We start from the raw sequence: 12,212 nt of genomic DNA on the forward strand, positions 1-12,212 counted from the left end.
CCTCCTGGGCCGCGGCTTGCCAACCCCGCGCGCGCGAGGGGCAGCCGGGACTGCGGGGGGGTGGGGGGAGCTACTCGCTGTCTGGGCGTCAGTCCTCCTACCCGTCCCAAGCCTCTGTCCTAGGGATCCTGACTGCCCGCAGACACCCCTCCTCAGCCCTGGGCCCCTTCCTTCGACGGTGAAGACATCGGGAGCCGCAGGGACAGACCCCCCCCCCACTGTCCCCAGACCGGGCCTCATGGAGCGGGGCGCTGGGGTCACCACTTTTGGAGCGAGGGCAGGGCCTCGCGTGGGTCACCCCTGTGCGTTCGGTAGCAGGTGTTTAGGACCCAGGGGCAACCCGGGGGCGGCTCCCTGGGCAGCGGGAGTTCCTTCCCCCCTCCCACCCGGGGCGAGCGGCTCAGATGTCGGAGTAGCGGCGGCTCTGGCGCTCCGCAACCTCCGTCTGCGGCAGCGGGGGCTGGCGGCCCCGGCCCCTGCTCGGCCCCCTCCCCCAACCCCATGCCTCAGCCCTAACCCCGCCGCCCTCCCCCGCGGGGGGCATTTCCCCGCGCCCCCTGCCCACCCTGTCCAAGCCAGGCGCCATGAACGACCAGTACCACCGAGCGGCCCGGGACGGCTACCTGGAGCTCCTCAAAGAGGCCACCAGGAAGGAGCTGAACGCCCCCGATGAGGATGGCATGACTCCCACTCTCTGGGCTGCCTACCATGGCAACCTGGAGTCGCTGCGTGTCATCGTGAGCCGAGGGTGAGTATCCACCCTGCCCCTGCCTAAGCCCCCCAGTGGAGGGGGAAGAGAGCCTTCAGGTCCCTCCGGTCCCCTGAGACACACTTCCCAAGACTCTAATGTGTCTTCCCCCTCCCTCCTCTGACCCACCCTCTTCTCTACCCCGCTGACCCTCAGGTGGGACTCTGGAGCCTGGCACTGGTGGGAGGGGGCACAACTTGAGGTATGCGACACTTGTGACCCGGATGTGGGGCTAGGACGGCAGAGACTGGGTTGGGGGGGGGGCATGATTATGGGAGGGGCTGAAGAGTGAGGGGAAGGTGGAAGAGGTCTCCTGGGTGGGTAGCGCTTGGAAGCAAGGTGGGGGTGGAGAGAAGGGGCACAGGCGGTGCGAGGAGAGGCTCTTTAGTGTCCACTCCCCAGCCTGCGGTCCAAGGGGCTCTCCGACCCAGAGCTGCACCGCCGGGAAGGCTGGGGCTCACACAGCTCTCTCCCAGCTCATTCTTGGGATTTATGGGCGCTGACCGCAGCACCAAATGTCAGTGGGTACAGCCGCCCCATTAACTCCCTCTATGCCCCTCCCTTGATAGCAGGCTCCCTCTCCCTCCTTCAGGAGTTGTCTAGGGGGAACAGTGGTCCTAGAGTCCAGGGGTCAGGGCCAGGAAAGGGGTTTGAAGGTAGCAATGAAAGAATTCAGGGTCCAGGGCCACTGACGTGGGCTCCTGGGTCTGAATGAAACTTCGCCAGCCTCCGCAGTTTTATACAGAGAGGTCACCTGGTTGAACCGGACACCTGGGCAGGGAAAAGGAGTGGAAGACATTCCCCAAGAAGACATGCCCCAGGAGGGTTCACAGGAACATCTTAGGCCCTGGGAAATCACGGTGGAGGGAAAGGGGTCCAGCTGATCTCAGTGCCGGATGCTGGCCTGTGGCCTGAGCATGTGGTGGGTGGGGAACTCCTTCACCCTCCCTCTGCTGCCACTTCCCAGTCCAGCAGCAGGTGGGAGCAGCCCTTAAGACCAGGCTGCTGGCTTTGAGAAGCCCAGACTAGCCAGACTAGCCTCTTCCCACACCAAGAGAGCACACAGCGGTCCTCCCATACCGCCCCCCATCAGAGAGGTCCACGGGAGGGGGAAAAGAGTGCCTTCCTGATGCACTAAGTCCCCCAGCTCCTACAGAGAGCAAAGGCTGGTACTGGATGGGGTGTGGGCCAAATGCCAAGCAGCTCCTTGCCACATTGTCCTGTAGGACTTGGCGACCAGTAGGGGAAGTGAGGAGGGGTTTGTGGGGGAGCTGTTGAGACAAGGGGGTGATTCTTCCTCCAGCTCTGCGGGGGTGGGCTCGTGGCCTCATTAGTGAGCAGAGGTGCTGAGCCAGGCCTCTGTGGGAGGGGAGAGCTTGGAGGAGCCCGCTGGAGCATGCCCAAGGGGCACAATCTGGTGTGGAGGGTGTTGGAGGATGCTGGGTGGGTCCCCTGGGCAGGCACAAGCCAGGCTGCCTGACAAGGCTCCCAAAGATGGGGCTGCTCCGGGGAAGGAAAGGCCCCTGGGCCTGGGTTGCAGACTTGCCTCCTCCTCCCCTTTGGTCCTGGCTGCCCCCAGGCTCTCCTCCCAGCCCAGGCCAAGACCCGACACCTGCTCTCACACGCAGCCTTGCCAGGCCTGGCCCTGCTCCCTGCAGACATGGCCGTGCCCGCCGACACGCAGGCACACACCCATACACACACTCACCCAGGGCTCAGGCTCTGCACCCACCACTCTCTTGTGCCCTCTCTTAGGGTCACCCCTACACCCGCAGCCACACTGACCACCATGCCTGCCTAGAGACCTAGACTCGGCCCTGGCCCACCACCTCTCTGGGACAGCTCCCCGCTGGGCTCCATGAATAATTCACTCCTTTCTCTCTGGGCATCAAATATTTATCCCCTGAGATTCCCAGCCATCAGTTCTCTTGGGGAAGGCCCCGCCCTGGCCCCGCCTTTTCTGTCGCCCCGCCCCCTGCAGGTCTGGGGCCATTTCCGCCTTCATCGCCCGCCACCCCCGGCCCCGCTCCCAGGTCCGTCCGACGTCTCCTGGAGTCCGAGGAGGCATCTCAGGCCCCGGGGGTCCCGCTGGGGTGCCCATGGGGCGGCTCAGGCCGGGAGCTCCCCGCTCCTGCTGCCAGAGCCCGAAACTGTGTTGGCTCATCACCCCTCCCTGCGTGTCCCCTCTGCAGGGGTGACCCAGACAAGTGCGACATCTGGGGCAACACGCCCCTGCACCTGGCAGCTTCCAACGGCCACCTGCACTGCCTCTCCTTCCTGGTGTCCTTCGGGGCCAACATCTGGTGCCTGGACAACGACTACCACACGCCGCTGGACATGGCCGCCATGAAGGGCCACATGGAGTGCGTGCGCTACCTGGACTCCATCGCGGCCAAGCAGAGCAGCCTCAACCCCAAGCTGGTGGGCAAGCTGAAGGACAAGGCCTTCCGCGAGGCCGAGCGGCGCATCCGCGAGTGCGCCAAGATGCAGCGCAAGCACCACGAGCGCATGGAGCGGCGCTACCGGCGCGAGCTGGCCGAGCGCTCGGACGCGCTCAGCTTCTCCAGCCTCACGTCCAGCACCCTGAGCCGCCGGCTGCAGCACCTGGCGCTGGGCAGCCAGCTGCCCTACTCGCAGGCCACGCTGCACGGCACGGCCAGGGGCAAGGCCAAGATCCAGCGGAAGCTGGAGCGGCGCAAGCAGGGCGGCGAGGGCACCTTCAAGATCTCCGAGGACGGCCGCAAGAGCGTGCGCTCGCTCTCGGGCCTGCAGCTGGGCAGCGACGTGATGTTCGTGCGCCAGGGCACCTACGCCAACCCCAAGGAGTGGGGCCGCGCCCCGCTCCGGGACATGTTCCTCTCCGACGAGGACAGCGTCTCCCGTGCCACGCTGGCGGCCGAGCCGGCCCACTCGGAGGTCAGCACCGACTCAGGCCACGACTCCCTGTTTACCCGGCCCGGCCTGGGCACCATGGTGTTCCGCAGGAACTACTTGAGCAGCGGGCTGCACGGGCTGGGCCGCGAGGACGCGGCGCCGGACGGCGGGGGCGCCCCGCGAGGGCGGCTGCAGAGCTCCCCCAGCCTGGACGACGACAGCCTGGGCAGTGCCAACAGCCTGCAGGACCGCAGCTGCGGGGAGGAGCTGCCCTGGGACGAGCTGGACTTGGGCCTGGATGAGGACCTGGAGCCCGAGACGAGCCCGCTGGAGACCTTCTTGGCTTCCCTGCACATGGAGGACTTCGCCTCCCTCCTGCGGCAGGAGAAGATTGACCTCGAGGCCTTGATGCTCTGCTCCGACCTTGACCTCCGCAGCATCAGCGTCCCCCTGGGGCCCCGCAAGAAGATTCTGGGGGCCGTGAGGAGGAGGAGGCAGGCGCTGGAACGCCCGCCGGCCCTGGAGGACACGGAGTTGTGAGTGCCCCAGCCTGGGGGACCTGGGGAGATAGGCCCCCGGAGGCCTGAGGGAGTTGTGGGGCAGGGTGGGGTAGGGGTGGGGAGGATCTGCCTTTTCAGGAGTGTGAGTGTGTGTAATACCCTATTTCCTAAAATCTAAGCCCTCATCAAAGACAAGAGGTTCCACTTAATTTGTTTGCCCCTAATTCTGAAAAAGAAGCTGCCAGTTTAATGAGCACTGGAGGCCTTCTTATCCCAGCTAATGTAAAAGGCTCCTTGATTTGGGGGATATCAGAATGCCCCCAACATGGATGTCTTTGTGGATGCCAAACAGTAAGTAGTCAGAGTAATCACAGCCAGGACGCTTTGAGCCCTCCCATCCACCGGGTGCTAGAGATGGCCCTCCACATGCCTCTCACTGAGTCCTCCCCAGACCCCTGTGCGGGGGCTGCGTCACCCCATTTTCCAGGAGAGCAAGTGGAGGCTCAGAGGGTTCCAGCAGCTTACCCCAAGGTCCTGCTGCTGCCTGGTGCAGAGCCTGGGCTTGATCCCTGGTCTGTGCGGCTCCAGAGCCTGGTGACTCCCACGGGAGGAGAGCCGTCACGTCAAAAGCAATCGGGGAGCTCAGGTCTGCTACCGCACTGGTGGTCTGCTTCTCCCCTGGCCCCTTTCTCGTGGCATCCCACAAGCCCAGCAAATGCTGCCACCTCCTTTTGGTGTCTTTGGCCTTTACCCTGCACAGCTGGGTGAGCTGCACAGCTGCAGTGAGCTGCGGTATTAGGGCAGGGGTGGGTGTGGGGAGGTAGGCTGGTTTAGAGTTTGGGGGATGGGGAAGACACCCCCTGGCCAAGGGCCCCATCCCAGACCATTAGCCTGTCCGGAGAGGACTGCTTGACCAAAAAGGCTGGTGTTGGTTCAAACTGGTCTTGAAGGCCCTTACCTGAAGTCTGTTTCTGTATCTTTCTCTGCAGGTAACAGGAGGCTCCTCTCCAGACCAAAATGAATTAATTGCAAGTTGCCACAACCCATCGTGGGGCCATGAGGGCCTCACAGTCGCCAGCCCTGAAGCCATCCCCTCCTCCCAGGAGCAAAGACCATGTGGTCTTCTCCTTTGAAAGCCTGTCCACACTCCACAGCAGAGGCATAGCCTGGAGGTACCAGCAAGGGGTCCCGGAGCCCTTGAGCCTCCCCCATCTGAATGGCCCCAAGGGTGTGTGGATTAGTGGGAGGCCTGCCCCAGAGGAAGAGGGGTGCTGGAGCCCCAGGGAATAGATGACAGGCTCGATGGAGCTGAATGGGAGTGTGAGGGGGTGGGCATGGCCTGTCCCACCGGGCCGGCCAGGCTGTTGTCTCTCCCCACCCCTCCTCCAAAGGTCCTGTTGCTGTGTTCAGGCTGGAGACTTGCTCACTTCCTCTGTTTTTGTGAAGGGAAGAGTTTGGGCTGCCTCCCCCTCTCCCCACCCTAGAGGGGAGGTTCCTGGCTAGACTCTTCAGCCAAATGCCCTGACTTTAGTCCCCACCCCTGTCCCAATCACAGCCAGCCCCCTTCTCCTTCTCCTGCTGGCCATGCTGGGGAGCTGGAGTGCCAGGCGGGGGTGGGGGGGGCGGGGCTGCCTAGCATCCTTACCAGCTCACCTTGTGGCGGGGCCCAGCCTGACTCTGCCCTCCTCACACTGCCCTCCTCCCCCCGCCTCCAGCCTAGTCCCTCCAGAGACCCCAGAGGGTCAGGGCAGTAGATACAAGGTGCTAGAGCAGTGAGCTGCGGTATTAGGGCCCGTAGGCCTGGTGGGCGAGCTCTGGGTTGGAGGGAGGCAGCTGCCAACTGCTTCCGCATCTCCCAGGCCAGAGACAGGCGGAGACTGGGCACGTCTGGGTGTCTGGCCTCTTGGGGGCCAGTTGCACGATATGGACAGTGTAAGAGCCTGAGGATGTGGCTGATCTAAGCTGCTGGCTGTCCCTGGGTCCCCAGGACTCTGTGCATGTGTGACTGTGTTGAGGGCTGGTTGGTCGATTTGCCTCCCGGTGGGGAGGCAGCCAGGCGGCTGCGAGTTCTGCATGGGCAGTGTGTCAGTGGGGGCTCAGCATGTGTCCCTCCTCTGCGACAGCAGTGAGACCAGGGGAAAAGGCCAGCCCCAGGGGGTCCTCAGACAGGTGTCCTTGGTTTTCCAATCAGACTGAGGTCATGGCTATGGGAGAGGTACTCAGGGGACCCCCGGTGTGCCCCTCATCCTTTCAGCAGCGGACCCCCGTTCCTGACCCTCAGCTTAGGAAGCAGCTCCCACTGGGAGCACTGCCACAGTCCCCATCTCTTTCCTGGGCCCCCTTGGCTGGGCCAGGGGACTAGAGAACCCCCACAAAATGCCACAGGCCTCCCTCTGGTGGGTCCGGTCTGCCCAGAGCGGGGGCCATGGTGGAAGTGGCTTCAGTTCCCACGCTGCAGGCTTGGCCGCCTGCCACTGCCACCCCGAGCCCACCCCAGTCATTTTCCCTGTTCTCTGGGCCTGGGCCTGGGGCCACCCCCAAGTGCCGACTCGACTTCCCCAGAGCCCCAGGTGCTGCCCTTTCTCTCCTGTCCCATGTCTGTGTCCTGGCCTCAGCCTCCTCCCGGTTCTCCCAGTGCTGGGATGGGGCAGGCTCAGCGATTCCCACTGCCCTACAAAGTACCCCTCCCGCAAGCTCATTACAACTTTTGTAGAAAATGTTCTGTGTCATTGTCACGCCTATGTCTTACTCTTTAATCACTTGGGGGTGGGAGCGGGAGAAGGTCTTTTTGTACCTGAGAAGATTTGGTCCTCGTGGCCCCCCGGGAGAGGGGAGTCTAGGGATGGGTGGTTGGGCGTACTCCCCTCACGCACCCCTGCAGGGCCTTCCCTCATCCCTGGATCCTTCATCCTGCTCTCTCTGGCCCGGAGTTTGGAGCTTTGCCAGAGAGAGTGTTCAGAAGAACCGGAATGGATGGTCTGGGTTCCAGTCCTGCTCCCAGATCCTGCAGCTGCCGAAGGCCAGAGGACCCCTTCTCCCTCCCCGCTGGAGTCTGCGTGGCCTTCTCCGGACATGGGCAGAGGCCGTACCCAAGGAGGCTGCCACCCACCTCCCAAGCCCCATAAGGCCTCACCTCAAGGCCCCTGCCCAGCCTGGGAGGCCACAACTGTGGTCCCCATTTCCCTCACCAGCGCCAGACACGTCTTGGGGCAGCCCTGTTTAGAACCCTCCTTTCTCCCCAGGGAGTAAGGCTTCCCCCTTAAGCTGGAGGACAGTGGCCTCTGTTTGCTCAATCAGGTCTGGGAATGGGGCCCCTGAGTCATTTTATTTCATTCCCTAAGGCTGCTAGGTCAAGTGCTTCTGCCAAAGGGAGTTCAAGATACCTCCCTCCCTCCAGCATCAATCAGAAAGGTCCAGACGATGTCCCAGCAGAAAGGTTGCTTAGCAACCCTCTGGGATTCTAGGGTTCCACTAGACTGGGGTTCCACTTTACAGATGGGAAAACTGAGGCCTACTGAGGGGAAGATTCGGACCCAGAACACGGGCCTCCTGCCTTTGGGTACACTTTCCTCACCCCCAGGCTAAGAAGGGGGCAGAATTCTGTCCTCCGAGGCTCCACAGGGTCGCCCCCTGCGACCCCTACCGGCCATTCTGGTCACTGCACCTACCTCAGGAGAGACCCACCAGTCCTGGCGCCGGGTTTCCTGGGGAAGGACATGGGGGTGAGAACCGAGTAACAAGACCGCGGATAGGAGCTTCAGCGTGGAGGCAGAGGCTAATTGGAAGCACAGGGGGCTGGGTCTCCAGGGGTCAGTGTGGCCGGAGGGTGGAGTCCGGAGCACAGGAGCAGGTGCAGGTGCAGGTGACTTTAAACACAGGGAAGGGAAGGAAAGAATTTTACATGGTAGGGATTGAGCCTTCTCAACCCATTCCCCTTAAAATTGACATCGAGGTTAGGGCAATTCTAAAAGTGGAGAGTGATCAGTGGCTTTTCGCCTATAGGGATGAGAATCTGGTCATAATATGGACACTTCCCCTGGAAAAATACACGATCAGACACACACAGGCATTTGCAATTCTGCTCATCATTCTAGGTGGCTTCTGGAGCTCCGAGGGGTCCAGGGACCCCAAGCTAAGAAGTTCAACTGCTTAGTTCGACTGCTCTGAAGTTCCATCATAAGCGGGATCACTAATTTGAAGGAGATGGGGGTGTCCGAACGAATCAGAGGCGAGAAGGGCCTCTGGGTATGTGGGGCAACCTCAGTTTGCAGATGAGGTGACTAAGGCCCAGAGGACGAGGGGCTGGCCGGAGTGACGGAGCAGCCAAGTGGGCAAAGTGGCCCTGGGGTCTCCTGATGCCTTCCATGGTGCCATCTGCCTCCTGTCCCTGTGTTGACCAGTCCCGGTACGGTGTGACAGCCCGGTGCTCCCAGGGCTTGCTTGTGTCACCTTCTCTGAGATAAGCCTGGGTTGTACAGGCCGTGGCAGGACTCAGGAGACAGCCCACCAGATCTGGGCAGCAAAACTGGCTCTGGCCCTTTCCAGCTGGGTGGCCTTGGGTAAGATGCCCAGCCTCTCTGAGTCCATTTCCTCAAATAAAATAGGTGATTATAACTCCTTATAATAAGAGTGTTAACCCTGTGGATCATCGGGAGGTGAAACGATCATGGCATGATAACAAAGATAAGGCTCTTAGCAAACGGCCCGATACTCAGTACACATCAGTGAGTAACGATCACGCTTGTCGGTGGCCTCAGGCCCATGAGCTACTCACTGCTTTGTGTCCCCCCTGCTGCCCAGCAGGTGAATCCTACGTCCCTCCGGGGAGCACTTCTGCTTTTCTGACCCCCCTATGTCAACCCCACCAATCACACTAGCTCCTGGAGACAGCACTGAAAGCGCCCTCATCCCGGCAGCTGGCTAAGGAATGCTAGCCAAGGATGGGCCACTGTCCAGTGAGGGGGGCAGTCTCCCTGAGGAATCCTGGGGTACCCCGGGAGCTGGGCATCTTTCCTGGAGGGGCAATCGCAGGCCCACTGGCCTGGCCCTACTGTGCTACTGTCGGCACAGGGGAGTTTATCAAAAACTTTCCCCTAATCCTGTAAGGTAAGTAGGTGAGGAGTTTTAGCCCCATTCCACAGATGAACAGACTGGCCACCAGAGAGGTTTTGGGACATTTCTTAGGTCCCAATAAATTCAGGAAAGTTCAGCCTCCCTGACCTGGGTCCCTTCAGCACCCCCATCCCCAGAGGGAAGCTTTCATGTTTTTACTATTAATGTTGAGAGATTATAAGGTGTCAGCACGTCATAGGTATATTTAACCCTTACACTAAAGCCACAACACTGTAAGGCACGGACTGTGTTACGATGATTATCTCTATGTCACGGGTGGGAGAACAGAGGATCAGAGCAACAGTGCAAATTGCACAAGGTCAGGAGGACAAAGCAGTCCTCAGAGACAAATTTCTGTGCCTACCCATGGCATATTGGCTTCCCAAGAAATGGAGCCCTTTGGTGGGGGTAGTCTTTGGTCTTGGGTCCCCTTGTCTTGGGCATGCGTGGTCCTGGGCAGATGGACTCAGCCGTGCTGGCAACTTCAGTGGCTCCAGCAGCTGGGCTGACCCACCTGCCCAGAGGGGCTGGGCTGAGAGAGGACAGGTTGGTTGATGGGGCCACTGGGAAAGATACTGGGGGGCTGTTTGGGAAGGCAAAAGCCAACTGAGATGGGGGAACAAGACTGAGAAACATTTCATCGTGACCAGAGAGTCTGCCTGCCTCTCTGTCTCTCGGTGTCTCTGCCCCATCTCTCCCTGTAACACTGGGGTCCCGCTCACTCTCTCCTCCCCTCTCTCCCCTTTCCATTGCCTCATCTCTCTAGACCTCAGACTCCTTTGCTGATGGTCCCATAATAAGAAATATATATTTGGTCATGGCTCCTGGTTCCTGACCCAGAGCTCCCGAGTCCCTTGGAAGTTCCTGGGTAAGAGGAGCATCTTTTGCTCAAAAGAGGGGACTCTGGATGGGCTCCCGGACAGCTTCAGGTGGGGACTGGTCACCAGGGCTAGAAGTTTGGAGCTTTCAGCCCCCATCTCTTAGGAAGGTGGAGGGGCTGGAGATTGGGTTAATGATAGATCATGCCTTCACAATGAAGCTTCCAGAAGCACCCTGCTCTATGGGGTTCAGAGAGCTGAGTCAGATTTGATGGATACATCCATGTTCTGAGAGGGTGGTGTCCCCGACTCCATGGGACAGAAGCTCCTGCACACGGGACCCTTCCTGACCCCACGCATCTCCTCATCTGGCTGTTTAAAAGGACCCATTGTAATATGCTTTACAATAAACCGGTAAATGTAAGAAAGTGCTTTTCTCAGCTCTGTGAAAAGCTGAGGCAGCGGGTTCAGGGAGCCCCCCCCCCATTTTTAGCCAAGTTGGACAGAAGTGCGGGTAGCCTGGGGACCTGGAATGTCAGAAGTGAGGGTGTGTTTGTGGGACTGAGCCCTGGGACCTTTGGAGCCTCACACTCACCACTGTTGTCAGCTTCAGAACTGAATGCAATGACAGGACAGTTGATGTCCAGACTTAGAGACTTGGTTGTTGGCGTGGGAAGAACCCCCATATGGAGTCAGAAGTGTTGTGAGGAGAGGAACAACTTTCCTTTGCTGTCTTTCGATCTGTCTCCCCATGAGTCCAGGCTCCCTGTCCCTGTCCCCAATGTAGTCCAGTCCATGTCTTAGGTTGAACCAGAACCCTGTAGACCCTCCTCTCCGCACCCTACACCTGGGGGTGGTTATTGTGTGAGATAACTCTGGCACCCAGCAGACCTGTAGCACAAGTCCCACCTCCACAGGTCTCACTTCCCATCCATAGTCCCTACAGCAACACTTGGTGTGGCCCAAACCTGTCCAGTCTCGGACACTTTGTTATTCCTGGTTTTCAAAAGAGGAAACCAAGGCACAGAGATGTTTGTAAAATGTGCCCAAGCTCACACTGCTGGAGGTGGTGGAGCCAGGACTCCAACCCAGACAGGCTGGCTCCCAGCTGTGGGCATGTCTCATCATGATGCTGAGCATTTATTGAGCACCTGCTGTATGTCAGCAATTTACATCTGTGATTTCTGTGCGTTCGCATGACGGCCTCATTTAATAATTACAGGGGGTCAATGAACCCATTTGACAGAGGAGAAAACTGAGACTCGAGAAAACACTGGGTTGTTGCTTAGGTCACACAGCCTGTAAGAGCACACATGGGCCCTGACTCCTTGTCCGTCTGGCCTGGATCAGCTGCTCCCTGGGTTTCTATAGCCGAATGACTGAGTCTGATGGGCTTGAAGCCTGAGGTGGGGAAACTTCTGGCAAGTCCATTCAGTGCCATCAATCTGGTCTTGAGAGAAAAGCCCTTGGGGCTTGCCACTGTGGTGAGCCCTGGAAATCCTTTAAGGCTATAAATCCCATTTTATACTCTCTTTCTCAGGCTTTCTTATTCCGTGGGCTTGTAGGCTGGGGAGGGGGGCTCCTACATGGGCAAGCCTTCTGTGGGACCCTTTCCCCGCTCTGGATATACACACTCCTGGGAAGTTGCTCCACGGGACCCTGGACTGAAGTGGGTGGGGCCCTAATGGATGGAGGAAGGGGCTTTCTCTGGGAGAAGAGGGGGCGGGGCCAACGGCAGCTGGGCCCTGACCCCCACCATCTCTGCCCCTGGGGGCTTTCCCTTTCCCACAAAGTCACAGCACATGGCAGCCTCGCGGCATTGTCTCTTCAAGTGGCAAGGGCGGGAAGGGATTCTGGACTAGCCCCATTTCACAGATGGGGCAACTGAGGTTCATTTAGGACAAATGACCTGCTAGGAAGTGCCTAAACCAGGGTGGATTCTGGCGTATTTGCTCTGCTGCTCACTGCCAGCCGCCTGCTCAGAGCATAAATCTAGCACTTTCACGCACTGGGCACAGCAAAGTCTTGAGAACGGTATCACCGCCGGCCTCACAGGGAAGGAAACTGGGTCTCGGGTGAGACTTAGGTCTCTTCTCCAGGCGGGTGAGGGTACAAGTGTCAGGGCCGTGGGCTTCGAACCCCGATCTCTGGCTCTTTCTA

The 12,212-nt window shown here is 59.8% G+C and overlaps 1 protein-coding gene across 2 annotated transcripts; it reads left to right on the forward strand.

Moving 5' to 3' along the window:
- Positions 1-297: 297 nt before the first annotated feature.
- Positions 298-6,490, forward strand: USH1G (USH1 protein network component sans). 2 transcript variants are annotated; one of them, XM_059149218.1, is made up of 3 exons: positions 339-748; positions 2,941-4,158; positions 5,112-6,490. In XM_059149218.1, exons 1-3 carry the CDS (start codon positions 585-587, stop codon positions 5,113-5,115), a joined length of 1,386 nt encoding a protein of 461 aa, XP_059005201.1. In that variant the 5' UTR covers positions 339-584; the 3' UTR covers positions 5,116-6,490. The 2 variants fall into 2 exon arrangements, with proteins under 2 accessions (XP_059005202.1, XP_059005201.1); XM_059149219.1 differs by lacking the exon at positions 5,112-6,490 and having other exon boundaries at positions 298-748; positions 2,941-4,162.
- The last annotated feature ends 5,722 nt before the right edge of the window (positions 6,491-12,212 follow it).

This window comes from Mustela lutreola, chromosome 15, assembly GCF_030435805.1.
Source record: "Mustela lutreola isolate mMusLut2 chromosome 15, mMusLut2.pri, whole genome shotgun sequence".
Taxonomy (NCBI): domain Eukaryota; kingdom Metazoa; phylum Chordata; class Mammalia; order Carnivora; family Mustelidae; genus Mustela; species Mustela lutreola.